Source organism: Silurus meridionalis, chromosome 16 (genome assembly GCF_014805685.1).
Source record: "Silurus meridionalis isolate SWU-2019-XX chromosome 16, ASM1480568v1, whole genome shotgun sequence".
NCBI classification, from domain to species: domain Eukaryota; kingdom Metazoa; phylum Chordata; class Actinopteri; order Siluriformes; family Siluridae; genus Silurus; species Silurus meridionalis.
Genome location: NC_060899.1, coordinates 9,794,646 through 9,820,107, shown reverse-complemented (window position 1 = coordinate 9,820,107; position 25,462 = coordinate 9,794,646). Strand labels below are relative to the sequence as shown.

At 39.7% G+C, this 25,462-nt stretch overlaps 1 protein-coding gene across 3 annotated transcripts in view; it reads right to left on the bottom strand.

The window, feature by feature from the left end:
- The window catches only part of LOC124399200 (protein phosphatase 1 regulatory subunit 12A), a 111,366-nt gene extending 87,004 nt beyond the window's left edge, over positions 1-24,362 (bottom strand). Inside the window, exons 1-2 of one of the 3 annotated variants that reach the window (XM_046869977.1) lie at positions 24,237-24,362; positions 23,996-24,096 (exon numbers count right to left, since the gene is read on the bottom strand). In XM_046869977.1, coding sequence (XP_046725933.1) covers positions 23,996-24,096; positions 24,237-24,318 — 183 coding nt within the window. In that variant the 5' untranslated portion in view covers positions 24,319-24,362. Of the gene's footprint in view, positions 1-23,995 lie in introns of all 3 variants that reach the window. The other 2 variants (XM_046869976.1, XM_046869978.1) reach the window with 2 other exon arrangements.
- Positions 24,363-25,462: the final 1,100 nt, after the last annotated feature.

Below are 25,462 nucleotides of genomic sequence, written 5' to 3'. Positions count from 1 at the left end.
AAGTAGATGCCGAACTCGCAAACATCCCGAACCATCTAGAGATGTACCAGTGCCATTTGGATCCCGCCACACGTGTGGAGTTTTGACATTGGACCTCCTGGAGTGTTTAAAGGCTCTGGCATGGAGAAGCTGATGCTGGATCTGTGATGATCACAAATACTGAGCTCATAAAACTAAGAGCTACTAACCATATAGACTGTATAAGGCTGCAGAAAGAACATCACTTATAATCTTATACTCCAGTAATCATGCTAGTTCTCACTCTCCAGTGTTCTCTACTGTTGAAAGATTTATGATCAAACTCTTGATGTCACCCAAATGAGGATGGGTTCCCCTTTTGAGTCTGGTTCCTCTCAAGGTTTCTTTCTCATAACATCTAAGGAAGTTTTTCCTTGCCACAGTCGCCACGGCTTGCTCATTAGGTACAAATGCACACCATTCACCTTAACTGTTGATTTGTGTAAAGCTGCTTTGAGACAATGTCTGTTGTGAAAAGCGCTATACAAATAAACTTGACTTGACTATATTTCCAAAAGTATTGGGTCACTTCAATTCAATTCAATTCATTTTTATTTGTATAGCGCTTTTAACAATGAACATTGTCTCAAAGCAGCTTTACACAGATAATGTGGTGATTAAACGTAAATATGTTCTTGGTAAGTATGTTTGTCCCTGATGAGCAACTGTGGCAAGGAAAAACTCCTTGCCACAGATGGCATAAGATGGCATAAGGCATAAGGCATAAGGAAAAAACCTTAAGAGGAACCAGACTCAAGAGGGAATCCTCATCTGGGTTGCAACAAATGTCCATTTGAAGCAGATATACAATGTTGCGGGGTACAGTGATGATGATCAGAAGCGAACTGTATTCCTGAGTCAGTGTAGCAGACTGTTGACATTAACTACAGTCCAATCCATCCTCAAAGCACCCGTTCTACTCCGGAATTACATGGAACCACCCAAGGTGTTGATGAGAGACCGTCCCAAGCTGCACAGAAGTGTAAAGATCCACGGAGGAGAGAGGGGCAGGAACAGGAACAGTGGTCACTGGAGCCTCAGGAGCATGTTTAACTCGACCGAGAGAGAGAGAGAGAGAGAGAGAGAGAGAGGGTGACAGGAAGAGAAGGATATGGATTATTAAGTGTCCCTATTGTTGTATGAAAGTTAATGTCACTGTGCAGCATAACTAAAAGGGAGAACCAGAAGGTAACACAGACATGAGGGATCTCTGGGATAAGAGATGACCCACCACACCGCTGTCAACAAACCAGAGTGAACGTGTGAATGTGACGGGACGACAGCATCCAAATATAGCAGTTCACCAAACACTCTATATCCATGCTCCCTCCAGATCTGAGCCTTTACCTAAGAAAAATCTACTGATAAAAGGCTTGACTAAATAAATAAGTTTTCAACCTCGACTTGAACACTGGGACTGTGTCTGAGTCCCGAACACTGGTTGGAATGCTGTTCCAAAACTGTGGGGCTTTATAAGAGAAAGATCTGCCCCCTGCTGTAGTCTTCATTATTTGAGGAACCAACAGATAGCCAGCACCTTTTGATCTAAGTAGGCGTGGAGGATCATACTGGTACAGAAGTTCACTCAGATACTGTGGTGCGAGACCGTTAAGTGCTTTATACGTCAGTAGTAGTATTTTATAATCAATGCAAGATTTAATTGGGAGCCAGTGTAAACTGATTAAAACAGGGGTGATGTGGTCATATTTCCTAGATCTAGTGAGGACTCTTGCTGCTGCATTCTGAACTAATTGAAGCTTATTTATGCACTTACTCACACACCCAGACAGTAAAGCGTTACAGAAGTCTAATCTAGAAGTAACAAAAGCTTGAACAAATTTTTCTGCATCCTGTAACGACATCATATTTCTAATTTTAGCAATATTTCTAAGGTGAAAGAAGGAGATCCTGGTGATATTATTCACGTGAGACTCAAAAGAAAGACTCAGGTCAATAATCACACCAAGGTCTTTGACAGCCGTACACGCTGAAACAGAAACACCATCCAGAGATGCTACGTAATCGGAAAGTTTACTTCTAGCTGCATGTGGTCCTAGTAAAAGTACTTCAGTCTTATCTGAGTTGAGCAGAAGAAAGTTATTAAGCATCCACTGTCTAATGTCCTTTACACACTTCTTAACATTGTTAAGCTGATCTTTCTTATCTGGCTTTGCTGAAATATACAGCTGTGTGTCATCAGCATAGCAATGGAAGCGAATCCCATGTTTATGAATGATTTCACCAAGAGGCAGCATATATAAAGAGAGAAGAAGTGGGCCTAAGACAGATCCTTGAGAAACACCAAACTTTACCTCATAGAGTGTGTAGAACTCACCGTTTACATTAACAAACTGATAGAGATCAGTCAAATAAGACCTGAGCCAAGAGAGAGCTGTTCCCTTTATTCCAACAACGTTCTCAAGTCTAGCAAGTAGTATAGTGTGATCAATGGTGTCAAAAGCTGCACTAAGGTCGAGCAAAACAAGTAAGGAGACAAAACCCTGATCAGAGGCCAATAACAGGTCATTTACCACCTTAACTAGCGCCGTCTCTGTGCTATGATGAGGCCGAAATCCTGACTGATACATTTCAAAAATGTTATTCATAAGTAGGTGTGAGCATAACTGCTGTGCTACAACCTTTTCAAAAATTTTGGATATAAAGGGGAGATTTGATATTGGTCTGTAGTTGGACAACTGACATGGGTCAAGGTCAGGTTTAAAGAAACTTGTAGGCAAGGGATCGAGAATGCAGGTTGATGATTTTGATGAGGAAATTAATGAAATTAAGTCATTCTCATGAATAGGAGTGAAGCTTTGTAGTTGATTGTCTGTTATAATTACGCTGCTGTCTACAGGGTTACTTGTGAAATAATTTTAATTTATATTAACCGTCTGGATTTCTTGCCTGATGTTTTGAATTTTATTATTAAAAAATTTCATGAAATCATTACTACCTATTGATGGTGTGCATGTTAGCGCAGTGCTTTTATTTCCTGTTAATTTTTCTACCGTGCTGAATAAAAATCTATGATTATGTTTGTTATTTTCTATGAGGGTGGAGAAATATGCTGATCTAGCAGCACTAAGAGATTTTCTATAATTTAAGAGGCTCTCCTTCCATGCTATTTGAAATACTGTTAATTTTGTTTGACGCCATTTAGGTTCTAATTTTCGAGTGGTCTGTTTTAAGGTGCGCGTATGATCATTATACCACTGTGCTAATTTTTTTGTCCCTGATCATTTTGGTCTTAAGGGGAGCTACATCATCTAGAGTGTAACGTAACGTTGTTTCTAGGTGTTCAGTGGCCCAGTCGAGCTCTGCGGGGTCTGACGGAGATCTGTCTAATATCGTAATTTCTGGAAGATTATTGATAAAACGCGCTGCTGTAGCTGACGTGAAAGTACGCTTAACACGGTAACGTGGTAAAGTAGAAATGCAATGACTGAGGCAAATTTTAAACGAGATTAGATAATGGTCTGAAATAGCTTCAGACTGTGGAAGCTTCAGACTGTGGTCACCTGACCTTCCCTGCTATATGTGGTTGTTTTCTGATCTCATCCCTACTGAACACCTTTGGGATGAATGTGAATGCTGACTCCACCCTACCTCACCTACATCCGTAACACCCTTGTGGCTGATGAACACAAATATCCATCAGCAAGCTCCAAAATCTAGTGGAACATATACCCAGAATAGTGAAGGGAATCACACACACACACACACACACACACACACACACACACACACACACACACATACACACAGTCATGGCCAAAATAGTTTGCACCCCTGAAATTTTTCCAGAAAATCTAGTATTTCTCACAGAAACGTACTGCATTACACGTTTTGCTATACACATGTTTATTCCCTTTGTGTGTATTGGAACAAAACAACAAAAGAGAGGGAAAAAAACAAATTTTACATAATGTCACACAAAACTCCAAAAATGGGCTGGACAAAGTTATTCAAAATTGTCGATAAATAAGATTGTTTCAAGCATGTGATGCTCCTTTAAACTGACCTGGGGCAAGTAACAGGTGTGGGCAATATAAAAATAACACCTGAAAGCAGATAAAAAGGAGAGAAGTTCACTTAGTCTTTGCATTGTGTGTGCCACACTAAGCATGGACAACTGAAAGAGCAGAAGAGAACTGTGTGAGGACTTGAGAACCAAAATTGTGAAAAAATTTCAACAATCTCAAGGTTACAAGATCTCCAGAGATCTAGATTTACCTTTGTCCACAGTGCGCAACATTATCATGTGGACAATGTCATGTGGACAGATGAGACGAACAGAGCTTTTTGGTAAAGAACATCATTCTACTGTTTACTGAAAACGGAATGAGGCCTACAAGGAAAAGAACACAGTACCTACAGTCAAATATGGTGGAGGTTTAAACATTTTTTGGGGTTGTTTTACTGCTTCTGGCATTGGGTGCCTTGAGTGTGTGCAAGGCATCATGAAATCTAAGATTACCAAAGGATTTTGGGTTACAGTGTAGGGCCCAGTGTCAGAAAGCTGAGTTTGCGTCCAAGATCTTGGGTCTTCCAGCAGGACAATGACCCCAAATATACTTCAAAAAGCACCCAAAAATGAATGGCAACAAAGCGCTGGAGAGTTCTGGAGTGGCCAGCAATAAGTCCAGATCTAAATCCCATTGAACACCTGTGGAAAAATCTTAAAATTGCAAAGGAAGAGTGATCCAAAATTCCGGGTGAGAGGTGTAAGAAACTTATTGATGGTTATAGGAAGCGACTAATTTCAGTTATTTTTTTCCAAAGGGTGTGCAACCAAATATTAAGTTAAGGGTGCCAATAATTTTGTCCAGCCCATTTTTTGAGTTTTGTGTGACATTATGTCAAATTTGCTTTTTTCCCCTCCCTTTTTTTTTTTTTGTTCCAATACACACGAAGGGAATAAACATGTGTGTATTGGAACAAAAAAAAAAAAGGGAGGGGAAAAAAGCAAATTTGACATAATGTCACACAAAACTCAAAAATGGGCTGACAAAATTATTCAAAGAGAATTGGCGGTTCCACTTCAAAAACGTCGACTTAATAGGGTTGGCGACTTAACCCTATTAAGTCGACGTTTTTGAAGTGGAACCGCCAAATTCTTGCTTTGTCTCAGCATTTTTTAATCGGTTATGTCGATTCTTTTTTGTCGCCGAACCCTAATATTTTGAGCACAAGGGGGGGCAAATTTGCCACTTAACGTCGGTTATGTCAGGAATCCCCCTGCCACGCCCCCTATGGGGGCTGACAAACCTCGGCATTCCCCGAAGCACCCTGCTTCTTCTCCTGTGCGTACCCCGCCCACACGGAGCTCCTCGCAGTCATGCTGATCACACAAACCTGACTCTCATTCACTCACTCATCCCGTCTCCTATTTAAGCCCCTCACCTCCATACACTCGCGGTCCGTTATTGTTTGTGCATGATCGTATGTGTTGGTTCATGGTGATCTGTGTAATCTCGTAGATGTGTCCCGCTACGTACCCTTCTTCCTGGACTCCTCATTCTCTCAACGGCACCCCGGATTACCCTGATCCTGCTGTTGTCCATGTTCACGCTGTCTGCACCACGTTTATCCGTTGCTGCCCAGCGCTGCGCTTTCCATAGCGCGGGTTCGTGGATCTTTGTGGACCGCGCTCCCGGAGCGCAGCACTGGATATTACTACTTTGCTACAAGTATTGGTGGATTATATCCTGAGTATTCTCAATAAACTTTGTTTGCGTTTACTTCGGCTTCCGCCTCCTTATCCGCATTACAGGTTCTCTCGATCCGCATGACCAATCAAATCGCGGCAACGCTGTTGTGTAAAAAAACCTCCAAAAACACGTGCATGCACATTCTCATTTAATATTGCACATCATGTACATAAAGAAATTTCAAGCACGTTAATATATTGCCGCCATATTGGTTTTCATTTATCTCGATCATTGGTTATCTCGACGCTAACAGATTATATATATATATATATATATATATATATATACATACACTGTTAGAAATTGCTGTTAATTTATGGCAGAATTTCAACAGTATAATAATGTTATGTTCAAAAGCAGTACATTACAGTTTTATTGTTGTCAAATGATGTAGACACAATATAACGGCATTTTGCTGTATTAATTATTTAGAGAAATTAGAACATTACTATACAGTATTTTTGAAAACTGCAGTGAGCACGCGGGGACTTTTATCCGTCTTTTAGACATTAACAGGTGAGTTCCCTTTTGTTTGCGTGACAAATTTCATTACATTTGCTATGGCAGCTAACATGTATGGTGGATATTGGTAGTTAATCAATCTTCTATTTGCTTATTTTCAGTGATTAATACGCCAAATGCATAACTGTGTTGTGCAGCTGGATTTCTGACTTGGGTTGCATTATTCCCAATTACCGGGTGAGTTTCATTCAGCAAAATATGTGATAATCCTTCTGTAAAGTTAATTTTTCAAACTACATTGCACTGAAATCACATTGTCTTTGTATCACACTAAAATGACTGGTGTTTTCCGCTGCTTTTCTGAAATTCGTAAAGCCTCCAGCGTTAGAAAAAAACCTTAATTATTTCCCCTCCACTAGTTCTAAACACACACATTTGTTTTTCAGGTGGTTAATCGGGATAAATCCGGAAAAGAGCACAAGGTTGTAGGAGTCATATCAAAGCGGACGTGTCTCCAGTCTACTTAAAAAATTAATAGATTTTAAGTGGGACTTTATATAAGTAATACACACCACAGACACACACAAACATCGCATACACACATTCACAACACACGCATCACACACATGCATATTCACTCAAAAATACTGTATATACTTGGGTGTTTTCTGTCATTCACTTTGTCTTTCTTACCAGAGTAATTTTTTTTTTTACATTTAAATGTATTTCCATTACATGTAATAAGCTTTGGGCTTTTGGTTGACCATTGTTTTTATTTTATACAAATGTACTGTAATTATGAATGTGTTTTTTTCTTTGATGTTATTTAGGTTCTCTCTAAAGCTGATTTACTTCTGTTAAAGAGTACATTTATACATGGTAGTAACGTGGTGTTTTGGAAGTTAAACTGGGGCAATTTCTTAAATCACAAGGTTTAAAAAAACTGGTAGTTATATTTTCAGAAATATACTTTAATATATAAACAGTGTTATGTTGTATTTGCAAAAACAGTAGCCAACTGTAAATTTCACCAACACTAAGACGTAAGTTGCTGGAAACCGTGCTGCCAGTTCGTTACTGTTTTTTAATAAACAGAAGACAACTGTAATTTTAACCTACACTAAGACACTGGTAATTTGACAGTAAGTTGCTGGCAACCGTGCTGCCAGTTCTTTACTGTTTTTTAACGAAAAAATTTTTAACAGTGTGTATGTGTGTATATATATATATATATATATATATATATATATATATATATATATATATATACACACACACACATGTACATGACGTCCAGTTACCAGCATGACATACTTTTACTTGAGTAAAAAAGTGTAGTCAGTACTTCAACTTTTACTGGAGTCTTTTAAAAAATGAGTATCTGTACTTCTACTTGAGAATAATTTAGGAGCTATTGTTTACAGTGTCATATTTAATGGCATTTAGGCATTTATTAACACCTATGACTGGGCCAAATCAAAAAGTTGATGTTCATATGAAAATCAAATCTACTTCAAGTTCACTTTAACAAGGTTGGAGTTCACACCAGCTGAATAACCCTTTTGGGAAATCTGTAGATGCGAGTGTATTAGATGAAAAAGCTTGCTTTTTGCTGTAGCCATTGGTTGACTTTGCTGCAGAGAAGTAACATATGTGCAGTTTTTAAATGAATTAAATCATGAATTAAAAACAGATCCAGATTCCCAAATAATTTATCATTTAACATAATAATGTTAATGGCAAAAAGCTAAACTGTTACTGCTACGCTACTGCAGTAAAAAACTGCTAGTAATGAAAAAGTTAAATAAAAATTGATATTTTTATAGATTAGAATATATATAATCATTTTTTGTTTTTATTAAAAATAACTAGTTGCAAATCACTAGGACTGCAACAACTAATCAGTAAATTCGATAATAATCTGTAAATTGTTATTAACGAATGCCATTTAAATTTAAATTCATAAAATTTAAAACCGTGCAATATTACCTATGTACAATATGTTTGATAGTGTAACTACTTACTCGTGGTCTCTTTTTTCTTCTTTTTGTGGCGGGACGTTAGACAGGAACTATAACTCAGCTGACTACGCCACCCTGTTAACAGGGAACACTATTATAGATTAATCATCTACAAAGGACACACAGGTACGTGGTTTCAATAAACAGAGGCAAGAGACGTGGATACCAAAGATACAAACAAATGTTTTATTTCACAATAAATATGGGTATTACTTTTAAAACATGACTATGGGCTGGAATAAAATAGGCATAAAAACAAAAAGGAAACCGAGGCTTACCTAAAGCAGGTAAACTAGCTTAATGAGTATGCGGCTACTATATCGCCAGGAGCATAACGCCAAGTGCACAAAACGCACCACACACACACACACACACTCACACAAACACGGTAAGACCAAATGTGAACACACTGCACCCTGTGATAGAGTCCCACCACCGCACGCGAAGGCCAACTAGCCGTCTGCCTGAAGCCTCGGTTCCTAAACAAACAGAGTAAAGTAAAACAAAAGCAAGAAACAAAGCATAAACAGAGCAAACAAGCATAAAGCTAGCAAAGCAAACAAAAGCAAGCAAAAGCTAGCAAAGCAGACAAAGTTAAGTAAAACAAAAGCATACAAAGTTAAATAAAGCAAAGCAGAGTAAAAACAAAGCAGCAGCATCAAAGTACGTTGCCCCGCAGGCCGCACTGAATGACTCCTCTTAAAACTATTCCACCTAAAAAAAGGATTAAGTAGAACATTTATTCATCCCACCAAACACCACAAACCTCAGCAGAGATAGCTACACATACCTTAATATTGTCGTTTCGACCACAAGTCCAGCCGCACAGGCAAATGGACATCAAACCGCAAGAAGGCACGGGATTACGGCGGGTTCATGTTTAAAAGCAGTCGCCGAGCCACATGAAATGATTACACGTTGGAAACTATAATTCAAATAACGCTAGTTACCACAAACACACACGTTGATACACACTTGCTAGCAAGCACATACCTGTGAGACAGGAAGAGTCTAAACCAGGAAGGGGCGGGCCTCGGCAATGACACACAAGCGGTGATCACACAACATGGTGCATTAAAAGTCCCCTTTATATAGTCTTGCATGTATCTGATTGGACAACTGATGCTTTCATGACAATTTAAAGGGACACCCACAGTTCGTCCCACTACAATCTACCCCCCACTGACGGATCGTCGCCCCGACGGTCCTACTACTAGGGTCAGGATTACCTAATCCCATGGCCTAAAAATGCCTGGCACCATGCCATGCATTTGCTGCTGGGAGCCCTCACCTGTCCCACCTACTGAACGGGGAAGATGGTGTACATTTGGATGTTGGCCCGCATTTGCACGTTTTGTCCTGCGTAACGCACCTCATCCACCCTAACCAGGGCTTCAGGCTGTGGCTCCGGCAACATAGCTGTATCCCTAGCTGGAGCCTGTAATCCTGGCCAGTTAGCAGGAACGGGTCCCGTAACACTCACCCTCTCCTGTGGACCATGTTCCACCCCAGATGCCAGCCCACCAATTCTTAATTCGACATCAACTTGATCCCGTTCTTGGACCAAAGCTAATAAATCTACCTCATCCTCTTCCTCAGCTAACGATGATGTGCCCACAACTGGGTCAGGTAAAGGACTGCCATGGTTAGTACCAACTGTGTCCTTACAGACTCTTCTCTTTAGCAGTGAACGATGCACGTTCCTTACCTTGGTCAGGTCATCTACAGGCGCAATGGTGTACACTACACCACCTTCCTTGGGTGCCCTTATCACTTGGTAGACCACTGGGCTCCATAGGTCCTGGATTTTATGGCGGCCCTTACCCCATAATCACGGAGGTACACCAGTTGACCCTCCACCAATGGTTCATCTCGGACGTGCTGATCATGATTGGCCTTGCGCCTATCAGCCATGACCTGCAACCGTTCCCGTGCACCTGCAAAGGCCACCTGGAGCCTCGTTTGATGTTCCAAGACCCAGTCATGCACACTACCCTCCCTTAGCTGTGGTTCTCTCCCAACAGAAAATCTACAGGCAATCGTGGCTCCTGTCCAAACATCAAGAAGTGTGGCGATTCCCTGTGCTCTGATGAGGGTGCTATTATAACTGAACACTACCTGGGGAAGACACGCTACCCAGTCTCGTTTCCTGGACACTGGCAGAGTACGCAACAGATTATGTAGAGTGCGGTTAAAGCGTTCACACTGGCCGTTACCGGCCGGGTGATAGGGGGTAGTACGAGACTTCACCACACCATAAAGCTCACATAACTGACGTATCAACAAAGACTCAAAATTTCGACCCTGGTCCGAGTGGAGACGGCCCGGAACACCGAACCTGTAAAACCATTCGGTCACCAGGGCTTGTGCCACCGTCTCCGCCGCTGATCCCTCGTTGGAACAGCAGGTATACTTACTGAAAACGTCAGTCATCACCAAAACGTTTTCGATGCCAGAGCTTGTGGGCTCTAACACTGTGAAGTCCACTGCCAAGATGTCATTTGGCCTAGATGACATTAACCGCCCATAAAAGCCTGAGCCAGTGGCTGGGTGTCTTTGGCTGCCTGGCACCGGTCACACTCGTGACACCAACTTGCCACATCCGAGGACACACCCGGCCAATAACACCTCTGTTGCACTAACTCCATGGTGCGCTCCCTGCCCTGGTGTCCATGTTGCTGATGCAACTGCCTTAACACCTCTGGTCTCAAGGCAGCAGGCAAAACCAATTGCAACATCTCTTCCTTACCATTAGGGCAGTGAACCCGACGATACAGCATACCATCTAACTCCCTCAACCGATCCCACTGGCGGAGCAAGGTTAAGGCTGCCTTAGTCATTTGGCGCCGCTCATTAGGTCCTTGTCTCCAAAATCGCAACACTTCCCAAATAACTGGATCAGCTGCCTGCAAAGAACGCAAGTCACCAGCAGAATAACCAGGAAGTGTAGAGACCATACACTGGGTCGCTATACCCACAGAATCTACCCCAGCTAATGGCCACAAAGACTCAGGAATTGCAGTGCCGGGGGTCAACCCATCCAACCCACCAGGTTCCAGGGGATCCCTCCGTGACAGCGCATCTGCATTTCTATTACTCTTACCAGAGCGATACTTAATCTCAAAATCGAAAGCCGCCAGCTGAGAAGCCCAACGCTGCTCAGTCGCCCCCAACTTTGCAGAGGTCAGATGGCTAAGGGGATTATTATCTGTGAATACCACACACTTATTACCCAACAGATATTCACGGAATTTCTCCGTCATGGCCCACTTGAGCGCAACAAACTCCAACTTCATAGAGCTATAATTTGACATGTTGCGCTCAGTGGGCCTTAAACTGCGACTAGCATATGCCACTGGTCTTACCTTGCCTTCAGTTTCCTGGGAAAGGACTGCCCCTAACCCTTGATAACTGGCGTCCACCTCCAGAATAAACGGTTTAGAGAAATCCGCATACGCAAGTACTGGGGCGGTAGTCAGTTTCTCCTTTAACCCCTCAAAGCTCACCTGACAGTTTTCACTCCAGGCACTAGCAAAACTCCTACTTTTCTGCTTACCCTTTACACCAGCAAACTCCCCCACCAGCTTATGCAGTGGGCAGCCAACTTGGCAAACCCTCCACAAACCGCCGATAGTAGCTGGAAAAACCCAGAAAGGATCTTAACTCTGTAACGCTAGAGGGGCGAGGCCACTGGGCCACAGCCTCGATCTTACTAGGGTCAGTTGCCACACCCCTGGAAGAGATAACATGACCCAAATATTTCACCTCTTGCTGAAGAAAGGCGCACTTCTCTAGCCTAGCCTTTAACCCTTCCCGTTCCAGACGGCTTAAAACAACCTCCAACCTCTCCAAATGTTGAGTAATTGAGGTGGAAGTAAGGACTGACACTGTTGGTCCCCAAATACCCTCTCCATAAGTCGCTGGAAGGTAGAGGGGGCATTGCACAACCCAAAAGGCATACGATTCCATTCAAACAGGCCAAATGGGGTGCAAAAGCGGTCTTTGGCTTATCCTCTGTGACAGGGACCTGGTTATAACCACTAGCTAGATCCATAGTGGAAAACCAACAGGCCCCGTCAACGCATCCAGCGACTCCTCAATCCGAGGCAAAGGAAATGCATCCCTCCTGGTCTTGGCGTTTAACTGGCGGTAGTCAACGCATAAGCGTAGACTACCATCCTTTTACCAAGACAATTGGGGAGGCATATGGGCTGCAACTTTCCTAATTACCTGAGACTCCAGCAGCTGATTGATGTGGGCTCGAACAACCTCATACTCAGAGGGAGGTACCCGGCGATGTCGCTGCCGCACAGGATATCATCTAAGAGGGGATATCATGAGATATAAGACTTGTACATCCCAAATCACCATCATGTTCGGAGAATACCGTCTGATATTTTGTAAGCAAGGCCCTCACCTTGCCCTGTTCCAGTTCTGGCAATGCAGTCAGGTCTACTTTTGCAATCTGCTCTAAAACAGGGGCACTAACTGCTAGAGTGGCTTGAGAATACACATTTGCTGTAGTGGATCTAACTTCAGTAACACCTGCCGGCAAACTGACAACATGCACTCTACCCAGGGTACCTAATACTCTGCGTGGAAAAAGGAGGACATCAGGCGTGCCTATGTTGACCACTGGCACATAAACTGAGCCTCCAATCACTCGCACCAAGGCGGGGGGTGCCAGCAACCCTTCGGGTAACCCAGACTCAATGGGCTCGAACAGTACAGTACTATCTGCCAACTGTTCTGCACAAGTTGCCGCAACCAACTTAATAGTACCACCTGTGACACGACATGCCCGAGGACCACGCACTCTTACCCTAGTCATACACTCAATGCGAGATTGCTCGCTACCTTGATGGCAGTGTTGTAGGGCTTGAAAAACTGAAAGTGGCGCACTAGAAACCGGAGGAAAATCAAACAAAGCGGGGCCATGCTGTCCAAAGAGCTCCTGGTAGCATCGCCCAAGTACATTCATCCCCAACACACCAGGGACTTGAGAGCGCAAGCCACCAGGAGGATCCTGACCACCAGCACCCCACATCGCGGAACTATCCTACCACAGAGCTCAATATCCAATTCCATATAACCGATATATGGAATTGAGAGCCCATTTGCAGCTCTTAGCTGCAACCAGGAACACGACCTCAAGTGCTCCTGACCCCATGGCTCAAAATGTTGAATAAAACAACTTTCCGTAATCGTTGATACCATCGAACCGGTGTCAATTAAACAAGGGACTAACACACCACCAATTGAAACATTCAGATGCGGGCAAGAAGACATTAAGTTTGGAACTGAACTAGATTTCTTACCATCTGAGTCAGCCATTTTCCCAGCCGAGCTGTGACTCTTCAGCACGGCCGAATTAGTTTTCCGACACATTAGCTTGCGACTGCACACCTCAATGGCCTGATCAACACGAGAACGTAATGGTGACCGGGACATGACACGTTCCCTTCGCATTCCGTGCAAAATGGCCTGGTTTTTGACAACGCCTACAGATCATGGGCCCACTACGAAAAGTTTGGGTACGAGGACGAGAATGGGGCCCTTGCAAACGGGCAATATTCTGGGTAAGCTGATTTAATTGCTCTTGTTGTAATTTTAACATTTCTCTAAGCTCCCCTATTCCAGACTTTTTAGACGAGCTACAACGGCCCTGAACTTCATACTGAAACCCGTGCGCCAAAGGGACAGAAAGACTTCGACCCCTTGCTCCGCCCGGCATTCCCTCCGCTCCCAACGAATAGCTTCGCCACGCACCTCCAAGAGTGTAGAATGGGGCTGTCGACGAACCAATTGTTTCAATTCACGGCGAAGAAGGGTCACAAACATATTCGACAAACTGGTCCCTTAATAAAATCTCTGCATTTGGCATGGCATTTGGGGACTTCTGCCTCACTTTCTCCAAGAGGCTCAATAAGGCCAAAGAGAACTCCAGCAAGGTCTCGCCTCCTTGTTGCTTCCTAGAAAAAAAGGCTTCCTGCAGGGCAACATAAGACTGGGAGCATCCATATAACTCTTGCAAAATGGAAAAATTCTCTCTGGGTCTCACGCTCAATAACAGGCGATGTCTAACCTCCTCACGTGCGTTCCCTCCTAAATGATCAAATAGGAAAAATGCCTGGTCTGCCACTGACAAATGACGAGTTCTTATACAAGCTTTTGCTTCCTCGATCCACTCATTAATGCCAATGCCCGATCTACCATCGAATATTGGACATTTTCTATCCCTTGGAATAAACACAAGGCGTTCGTTTAACGTGGCACCAGCACTAACTGGTTGATCAATAGGTGGCACCACAGATTCTCGAGAGGGGCCAGCTATGGGACTGGATGGAGCAGCATGACTCTGCTCCTGGCGCAATTTGTCATTATCCGCCCTTAATTGAGCAACAAGCTCCCTTAATTCCTGCAATTCCGCTTCCATTTGTTTACGGAAAACTTAACAAAGTCAGTAAAAGCTATGGAAACCCACTGCTGGAACGCTCCAAGTCCACTGAAATGACACTGCTGCTTTGTTCCACACACTCTAAACACAAAAAAACTAAAGAAAGAAAAGCACACAAGAAATACAAAAAAAATAACCTCTAATCCATCCACAAGTCACAACTAAAACCTTTAACAAAATAACAATAAGTATCCACGTCTCAGCCCAACAAAGAGAAACGCAATCCTGCCGACTACGCCAAAGTGTGGCGGGACATTAATTAGACAGAAACTATAACTCAGCTGACTACGCCACCCTGTTAACAGGGAACACTATTATAGATTAATCATCTACAAAAGACACACAGGTACGTGGTTTCAATAAACAGAGGCAAGAGACGTGGATACCAAAGATACAAACAAATGTTTTATTTCACAATAAATATGGGTATTACTTTTAAAACATGACTATGGGCTGGAATAAAATAGGCATAAAACAAAAGGAAACCGAGGCTTACCTAAAGCAGGTAAACTAGCTTAATGAGTATGCGGCTACTATATCGCCAGGAGCATAACGCCAAGTGCACAAAACGCACCACACACACACACACACTCACACAAACACGGTAAGACCAAGCGTGAACACACTGCACCCTGTGATAGAGTCCCACCACCGCACGCCAAGGCCAACTAGCCGCCTGCCTGAAGCCTCGGTTCCTAAACAAACAAAGTAAAGTAAAACAAAAGCAAGAAACAGAATAAACAGAGCAAACAAGCATAAAGCTAGCAAAGCAAACAAAGCAAGCAAAAGCTAGCAAAGCAGACAAAGTTAAGTAAAACAAAAGCATACAAAGTTAAATAAAGCAAAGCAGAGTAAAACAAAGCAGCAGCATCAAAGTACGTTGCCCCGCAGGCCGCACTGAATGACTCCTCTTAAAACTATTCCACCTAAAAAAAGGATTAAGTAGAACATTTATTCATCCCACCAAACACCACAAACCTCAGCAGAGATAGCTACACATACCTTAATATTGTCGTTTGACCACAAGTCCAGCCGCACAGGCAAATGGACATCAAACCGGCAAGAAGGCACGGGATTACGGCGGGTTCATGTTTAAAAGCAGTCGCCGAGCCACATGAAATGATTACACGTTGGAAACTATAATTCAAATAACGCTAGTTACCACAAACACACACGTTGATACACACTTGCTAGCAAGCACATACCTGTGAGACAGGAAGAGTCTAAACCAGGAAGGGGCGGGCCTCGGGCAATGACACACAAGCGGTGATCACACAACATGGTGCATTAAAAGTCCCCTTTTATATAGTCTTGCATGTATCTGATTGGACAACTGATGCTTTCATGACAATTTAAAGGGACACCCACAGTTCGTCCCACTACATTTTGTATTTATACATTGTGTTGTGTATATACTATTGTATAGTATACTGTACTGTTTTTCTACTTTTTTTTTTTTTACTCATTTGCACATTTCTTTTTCTTTGCTGCTGTAACAAAGAAATTTTCCCACTGTGGGACGAATAAAGGTATATCTTATCTTATTATTATCAATTAATTGGGATGTTCAAGTTATGGGCAAGATAACACAGCCACCAGGCCTTCTCATCCAACAACAGTGTCTGACTTCACAAATGCACTTGTGGAATAATGGTAAAATATTCCCATTAACACACTCCTAAACCTTGTAGAAAGCCTTAGAAAAGTTGAAGCTGTTATAGCTGCAAAGGGTGGGCCAAAATCATATTAAACCCTATGGATTAAGAAATGGATGTTACTCAAGTTCATTTGCAGGTGATGGCAGACAAGCTAATACTATTGGCATATGATGTATAAATTCTTTAATCAAGCCTGTTAGCTTGCTGCGTTTCTTCGTTCCATTCCCTTTATAGCATTTGTCTACTACAACAGTAAAATTATCTGTTTTCAAATGTGATTTGAAAGCTTTACTACATTCAAATGCTTGTTATACATTTTTATATATAATTTATGCATATATAATTTCATTATTATACAAGTAAGTACATGTAAGTCTTGTTAATGATGACCATGTAGAAACCTCAGAAGAAGAAATAGATGTGTTTGATGTTCTTATAGACTGCACCAATATATCATGTAACAATTATACAAAATTTAATTGATTATATATTTTTTGCTTATTTCTTCACAAATGGACAAAATATATATTGTTCTTTAAACAAAAATTGTCAAAACAATGTAGTATTATATTTTATTATTATTTATGTATTTATTTTTAAACTGGTTGTCAACTTGGCATCTGCAAAATACAAATGTTGATTTACACAAATTGCTTTACCTTGCGTACTCAAATGCACTCAACCCAGCACTAGTGAATTTGTTCATAGGAGAAGCCCCTCATGTGCTCCTCAAACAAGGAGCCACTATAAGCTTTGAAATGTCTAAATATAGTTAAACTTTTTTTAAGTACACTTTTATAAATAAATACCCTGAATTGGGGTATAAATATAGATATAATAAACAAAACATCTAATTACAAATGAATATTTTTATCCGATTAATCGGGTCGGTTCTTTTTGAAATAATAAACAATGCTGTGACTGCTGTTTTTGTTTTCACGCTTTTACTTTTTATTTAGTATTTTTAAAGTCTTAATGGTGCTCACGCTGTTAACTCAGAATAAACAGGCTGCAAAAAATTATCCATCTTCATATGGTGCTAATGTGAATCAGCAGAATAAGGCTCCATTTATTTTAGCTTCTTACTTAGGAACTTACCCGTCTTGATTGGTGAACTAGTGCAGGGCATATTGTTGCAACATGTAGTCAAAAGAAGAAATAAATGGGGAATGGGGCCTTTGGGCCTAGAGTACAAATTATCCCAGGGGGTCCAGAAACCTGTAGTGTCTGGCACAGGTCATTTAGATTTCATGTCCCAGGCATTCCTTCTAACCTATGACATCTTCACCTCAATCAAAAGGTGTAACTTTTATTAGGGGTGGTATATCCGTAAAGTGTCACACTCCCCCTTCCAAAGACACGAAACAGGACCAAAGCCTGAACTCTTGTTGCGTTCACAAAGACCATCTAATCACACACACACACCCACACACAACCGGCTCCAGAACGTTTGGATTTTACCACAAGACAGATAACCCCCTTTGCAGATTCTCTGTTTGACCCTCACTCACACACACACACACACACACACACACACACACACACACACACACACACACACACACACACACACACAAGGGAACATTCCTTCTTCTAATAAAACAAAATAAATAAGATGCTCCACATCCCACGACATTAACCTATATTTGTATGTATCTAAGAATTCTATTAATGTAACTCTACTAATGTTGTCTCTTCTATTAAGGCTCAATTGACTTAGAATTATCTGTTCTTTACTTTCCTGACAAGGGTGCATTTCATTTGATCAGAATACGACATTGTATTAACATCAGTTATACTATAATTACTGATCTCTGTAAGTTAATTTACCCCTGTTCTAATGCTATAATTTCTTTTAAGGCCGGATTTCAAAATTGATACAAAATCATCCGCTCTTCGCTTCCCTATTGAAAGTGCATTGTGTTTAGTGTTTTCATGTTTCCTTTTTATCAGAACACAATACTGGAGTAACATCAGTTACACTTTGATTACGAATCAATGTATGTAATGCCTTTATGCTGTCATTCCTTTTCATGTTTAGTATCCAAATGACCAAAAAATTATCTGTTACTTATTTCCCAAACAATGGTGCATTTTATTTGATCACGAAAGTCACCATACCGTCTTAATACACCTCAGATAAAACTTTAAAGTTTTATAGTCCAAACCACGCCCACAGACACATGAAACAAAGGGAAGTTTTTCCCTCCAAAATTTCAACCCATAGTATTGGCCGTTCCCCCAAAGATGGGTGGAGTTCAAGACCTTTAAAATGTCACAAACACCACCATTCGTTGGTCAGACGTACGAAACAGCTTGGAAACGACTCCCTCTTCCTTCAAGATCTTCCGGCAAGCTTCACTTCCAAGAACAACCACTGCTCTGATCTTCAGGAGAACCTGGAAGAACATCTGTCCCCACCCTAACTGGCTCTTCAAAGATTTCTTTGTTGCATCCGGACTCTTGTGCAACAAGAAAATGCAAGTAACCGTTTCCTTTACCAACAAATTTAGATGCATATTTTAAGTCTTATTGCATCTTAAGGTGAATTTAAATTCCTGTGACGATTTCCCAGTTAGGGTGTGTTTAATTTTGAAGCTTAAGCATTGCCATATTTCCTTTCCTTCTTTTATCTCCTTGCTTCTTTTCCTTTCTCTTCCTCCTTTCCTAATTTTAACTTTTGTTTATTTTATTTTCATTTTTGTTTTCTTTATTTTTTGTTTGTCTCATTTATTAAACGCCATATTTTTCACAAGTGATTGTCTCTGAGTACATTTCACAAATGCAAAGTTCCTGCAACACCTGGTCTGAACTACATGCTCTATTTAATTTAATTTAATTTAATTTACAGTATAAACAATAAAAGTGGGTTATGTCTTTCTTGGCCAGGGAGATAGCTCTTGCATAGAATTAATATAAAATTATACTGTCTGCTTGCCGGACGAACAGACAAGTAAATGTAATGTTAATTCCGTTACTGTCAATTCAGCTTAACTTTAACATTTATAATTACTTATAAATATTTACCTTTCCTTGCGAGCTAAATCCGCTACAAACCCTAAAAGCAGTAATAATAATACTTATATCTTTAGTTTACATAATTGTTGTACTGTTGTGTTGCAAACCTGTGAAACATTGCCAATGTTGGTTAGCACCAGAAAATTAACGGGGACTGTGGTTAAAATTGTCATTGCAAACTAATGTTAGTTCTATTAGTTCTATTTTAGAGTAGATCTGCTAATCTGCTGATCCCTGCTGTTAAAAAAAAAAATAATAATAAAAATATTATTGGATTATTGTTATTATTGGATTAGTGGACAAATGGATTAAAATTAAGTGTGTGTGAGGCATCAGTACTTATGATCGTTCTTCTCACATTTACCTTTTACAATCTGACTTCAGTTCACAACCTCGCCATCTGTGTCGGCAACTCCTGTTGTCTCCAGAATGTGCGTACGCATGGCTCAGAGTTTACTTACAGGTGCGAACGTTCTCCCATCAAGTTTTCATAGATCACAACCTTTGTGTGGGAAGTGGTGCACATGTTTACAGCCCTGTTGAATCATGGAAAATCATGGAATATTAGAATTTTTATCTCATGTAGCTCTCATACCCGAAGAGTGGATTAAAAAGACAGCAGCATCCTTCTATGAGGAAAAGGAGTAGTAAAAGGAAAAGTAAATATTTCCCTCTTCAAATCCCAGCTGTGTCCAAAGCTATGTTGGATGAATGTACGGCCAACATTTATATAAAGTTTTTTAAAATCTATTGCATGAGAATAGATGTATGCATTATATGTGGTGCTTTCTTGCTATTGTAAGCAAACTTGTAAAATCTCAGAATTGAGGTAGGAAGCATAAAAGTTGATGGCTTTAGAAGCTGTGCAAGTCGCAATAGTTAATCCTTACCATAGAATTCAGGCAATATGCCTTCACAATAGAAAAGCTTGATATGTGAACCACGCTTCTCCTTATTCTAAACAACAGAAAGTTTGAGACCATAAATGGCCATAGCAGAAGATGTACTGTTCCCGACTATGTGCACCCTCATGTGGTATTCAATGATCTCATTGTTGGTGTTTTCTCTGGTCCTTTGACTAGAAAAAAAGAAGAAAGTCTTTATTGTTCTCTCTTTTTTTCTTTGAAGATGTGAAACATCTGTTTGATATCACAACTTTACAGCCACAGCTTCTCTTCTGAAAAACTGTTGAATCTTGACCAAAAAGAAGAACAACATTCAGAGAGATGTTTTGTTCTTTCATGTTGGAGTCAAAGACAGTTCTGACTTTTTCAAGCTTTATGAAACTCAGTTCAACTGTCTAGAAGTACAAAGTGTGGTGATGAACAAAGAATGATGGAACTGGTGTTGCTTTTCTTGTTCTGTATTACCTGTGGTATTGATTTTTTTTTTTTACAATTTTCTCTCTGATACATACTACTCAAAAAATGACATAGCTAAAAGAGGTAGAAGATAACAAACTACATTTAATAATGTAATACTTTTTGTGTAATCTGTTATTTTATTTTCACCTTAGAATGCTTTGTTATAAGTATTGTACTTTGCTATATTTAAAAATAAAAAAATTAAAAATTAAAGGAACAAATATTACCCCAGATGTACTTTTTCCCCCGCCAGAATTCAGTTTTAATTTTGCCAAAACTTTCACAGTGTTTCAGCTAATGAAATTAATCTTGGAACCTTTCTCTGACAAATTTTGAAACCACGATTTCAAAAATTACTCTATGTCAGCGATTCGCTGCAGGGAAAATCAATATACTAACTTATTGTTCTGTTTTTTAAAAGCTACTAAATTAAACTGCTGTAAAAATATATATGATTTTTTAAACCTTTTTAGTTTAAATCTGTTTAGCAACCTTTTTTAATCCAAGATTTAAAATTGCCACTTTCATAAGTGACCACAGAAATGAGTGAAAAAAACAAACAAAATGTAATTTGTATAAAAAATTGATTGTAGACTGGATTTTTTAACCTTCTATCACAGTCTTGGATGTGTCGAAGATTAGTAACAAAACTGACTTTAATGCATCGTTAGGTTTTTTGCAGCATCAGCTTTAATTTTTTTTCTCCCACCTTTGTGTGTGGCTGTTTTTTCCCCATTTTTTGTTGTCTCCCCACCCCAAATCTTTGATGTCACTTAATAAACTGGCAATTAAAACATTTAAATCCTGGATTTTTAAAACATATTTATTAGCTTTGATCAGAATTGAGGTTGATTAACAGATTTATTCAAAACGATATGAAAAAACTAAATTGATATTTTTCCAGTAGGGGAAGTTTGTGGCTTTTTCAGTATTTTCAGCAATAAATTATAATAGTAATTTTGAACAGTCCACAGGGGTTAAAATCACAAGAAAGATATAGATGGACAAGTCAGACAGCAAGTGTTGCAGAGACCCACCTGAATGTAAATCCCTGAACATTCTGCAGAGTATATACTCAAAGGAAATAAAGTGAGACCTGACCATATTTAAGGGAAGTGTAACAAAGGCAGTAGACATTCACTTAAGTAAAAGTACTAAACTATTTGCCATTGAATGTCCAAAGTACTATGATTTATTATGGTTATGAAGTTCTATTATATTTTTTGTCATAAGACTCTTGCTTATTCAACTCAGTTTATGTGAAAAGATTCCGCTGCTTTCAACATACCAATCTATTGATAGAATGTTATTAATGAGTTAAACACTGATTGATATCTATTTCAATTATCATGAGCCCAAAACCTGCTCTTTAACTACTTACAAAAAAATCGCCCAAATAAGGCCACAGTGTTGTGGCAAGTTAAGTTAGGTCAGGAGTTTATTTCATCATTAATTATGCTTTAAATGTACTGCTTGCTGTTGAACTGATGATGAACTGTATGTTTGTGCAAAATAGATACAACCAAGCAGCAATAAAAACAAGTTCAAAACAGAGTGCACACTCTACCCTGAATGGTGACTTGCTGTGTGCTTGACCAGTTAAGTTTTTAGCCACAATAAAGCAGTGACTGATTTCACAAAATTTAGTTGTGTAAAAAGTAAGATATTTGACTTTGAAATCTAGTAAAATTAAAGTAAGTCTCCCCAAATGGAAATGCTTCAAACTAGAGATACATGAAAAAGCTACTTAAGTACAGTAATTACTGTAATTACATTTACTTCCTTACTGTCCACCACTGAACAAAGGCAACAGGTTTATTACGCAGTGTAAGATGTGTTTGCCCAGAGACCAAACTATCAGCTTATAAAAACTTCACATGAAATTTGCAGTGCATGTAGAGGTCAGTTATATAATACCTGTACAGGTATATTATAACTGGCTACAGGAAGATAAACATTTCTTTACAGGCTTTGCATGATATCTATCTATCTATCTATCTATCATCTATCTATCTATCTATCTATCTATCTATCTATCTATCTATCTATCTATCTATCTAATCTAATCTAATCTAATCTAAAGTAGTCCAACGAAGCAACAGTGGTGAACCCGTGACAGGGTCATGGGCAGTCAAGGCTCATGGATGCACGTGGGACGCAAAGGCTGGCTCATGTGCGCCGAGCTCACAGATGAGCTACTGTGGCTTAAATTGCTAAAGAAGTTAATGCTGTTAATGTTTGACAGGTCAGGACTGTTTTGGCAGCAAAAGGGAACCAACACAATATTAGGCAGGTGGTGATAATGTTATGCCTGATCGATGGTCAAAAACGTATGCCTGGTCAGTATAAATTATGCTATTCAAAACCTAAAAAACACACTTGAGTAAAGATATTTTTTAAGTATGATCATTTTTCCCACGTTGATCTTTTTATTGAATAATTTAATATTATTCAATAATTTAATATTATATAATTATTAGCATGATATTATAGAAATATCAGCATGAAAAAAAAAAGCCTAGAAACCATGTTCCTTCCTTCAGTCATTCATTTACAATATGCACACATTCCTTGTGTGTGTGTGTCTGAGAAAGGGAGAAAGAGAGAGAGAGAGAGAGAGAGAGAGACCTCTCACATATTTTTATGATTAGGTTTTATATTTCCTATATTTGTGATGGTTTATTTGAACTATCTTCATTGTCTGCGGTCAGACATTAAGTGAAAATAAATCCAAATTAACCTACAAATTAAGATAGTAAACAGCTTACTGGTTCAGAACTAGCCTGTAGAAAATTATTATTCTCTAGATTGCACAATTCTGACCAAACACCTAAAATCATGTATTCTTCTGCACAATAGTGCCACTATTATGCTAATTGGGACAACTACATAATGGCAAACTTATTTTCCATTAATTTCCATGCAAAACAACAAAGCACTATCAGATAGTTAGGACATAAAATCAAGGACAAATTAGCACTGTCACAAAATAAGAAAAGAACAAAAATGTGATACCTCACAGTTGCTCTACACTGTAATAAGAATTCATAGGAATTGTTAACAATAGAATGCTTTGCAATGTGCAGTCACCATTCACTTTTATTAGCATATTTCTGTTACTTTATTTGTTTGTTTGCCTTTTTTTTTTGCAAAAACAAAACAAACCAGTTCTCTCAATTGCACAGCTGCAACTTTTGAAAGTTATTACTAAATTACTAAATAAATCTGTAAAAAATCTCTAGTAAAGGCTGAAAATACGTAAATATAGACAGGTTGTTCTTACTCTGATGCTTTTGTTGGCGGAGGATGCCAGGGATGGCAAATCCAAAATGAATTTCCTGGTGCGAGAAGACTGGTCCTTGTTGCGCATGTAAGAAGACATCTCTTAAAAATAGTGACAATGATAATCAGTGAATTACATACAGAGACTAGACTAAAATAGCTATAACAGCTAAACGTGGTGGTGATGAGGAAGAGTTCAGTCAACAGAAAAAGAAACAAAAGAGAGTAACCTAGAGAGTAACCTAGTACACTGGAATTGTTGCCACTTTCTTGCCTGTGCCTGAACTGTCCAGCATTTAATGCTACTTTCTTGTCACTGTGCATTATCTTCAATTCAATTTTCTTCTCCTGTTTATTGTAACCTCTCTCTCTCTCTCTCTCTCTCTCTCTCTCTCTCTCTCTCTCCTCCCTCATACATACACACATCTCTAAAAAAGGACTGGAAACTGTTAGCTCCACAAATTAGAAGGGTCCATACTTAACTTTGGCAGCATACTATAATATCAAGTCCAATGATAAACAACTCCCAAACTGTCCTATTTTGGTAACTCTTTACATGTTATGCAATCCATTCTTTTCTCCATTTAAAATTCTGCCAGTCTGCTTTATTTTTATGCAAACATTTGAAGCTTAGAAGTAAACATAGAAACATAGAAATACTGTAAATTTTGCTATTATGATAACATGGAGAATTAGCAGATTTTATATATACAGCTAGATATATGAATCTGTGACAGTGTAGTCAATAGTATAATAAATAGTACCCTCTAGAGTAACCTATCTTTATGCTGTTCAGCTGTAGCTAGTGGTTTCAAAATTAAGAAAATTCATCCAGAGACAGGGCATAAGGATAAATCAGTCAGGTCTTAAAAAAAGAGACAGGATTATTGGCACCACATAGGGAGAAAGAGAAGGAGAGTAAAATAAAGATAGATTATTATAATAGACCAAAAGGTAAAACGTATTGAACACATGAAGAAAGGGAGGTGAAAAAAGGCAGGGAAATCCAAGACACCAGCTGAAATGAATTAGTAATTAGAAAGCAATCCTGCCCTTTGTCAGTGCAAATTCATATCAGCTGGTCTGACCCAACTAATGGCCTATATAAAGGTGACCCATTACTAAGTTATCACACAAGAAACATCTCATGATGTGTAAAAGCAAATAGCTTTCTGAAGACCTTTGCACCCTTATTGTTGTAAAACATACTAATTGAATTGGTTACAGAAGGTTTTCGTCCAACAACTTCTGGATGTTCCAGTGAGCACTGTTGGGGCCATAATCCGGAAGTTAAAAGAACATAATTTTACGATAAACCGGGAATGACCAGGTGCTCCCTGCAAGATTTGACAGAGAAGTGAAAAGAATATCAGAAGAGGGGGAGGTCACATACCTAAATCCCTCAAGTTAGCAGTTATTAAGCCCCTCTTTAAGAAACCTAATTTGGATTCAAACACACTATCAAATT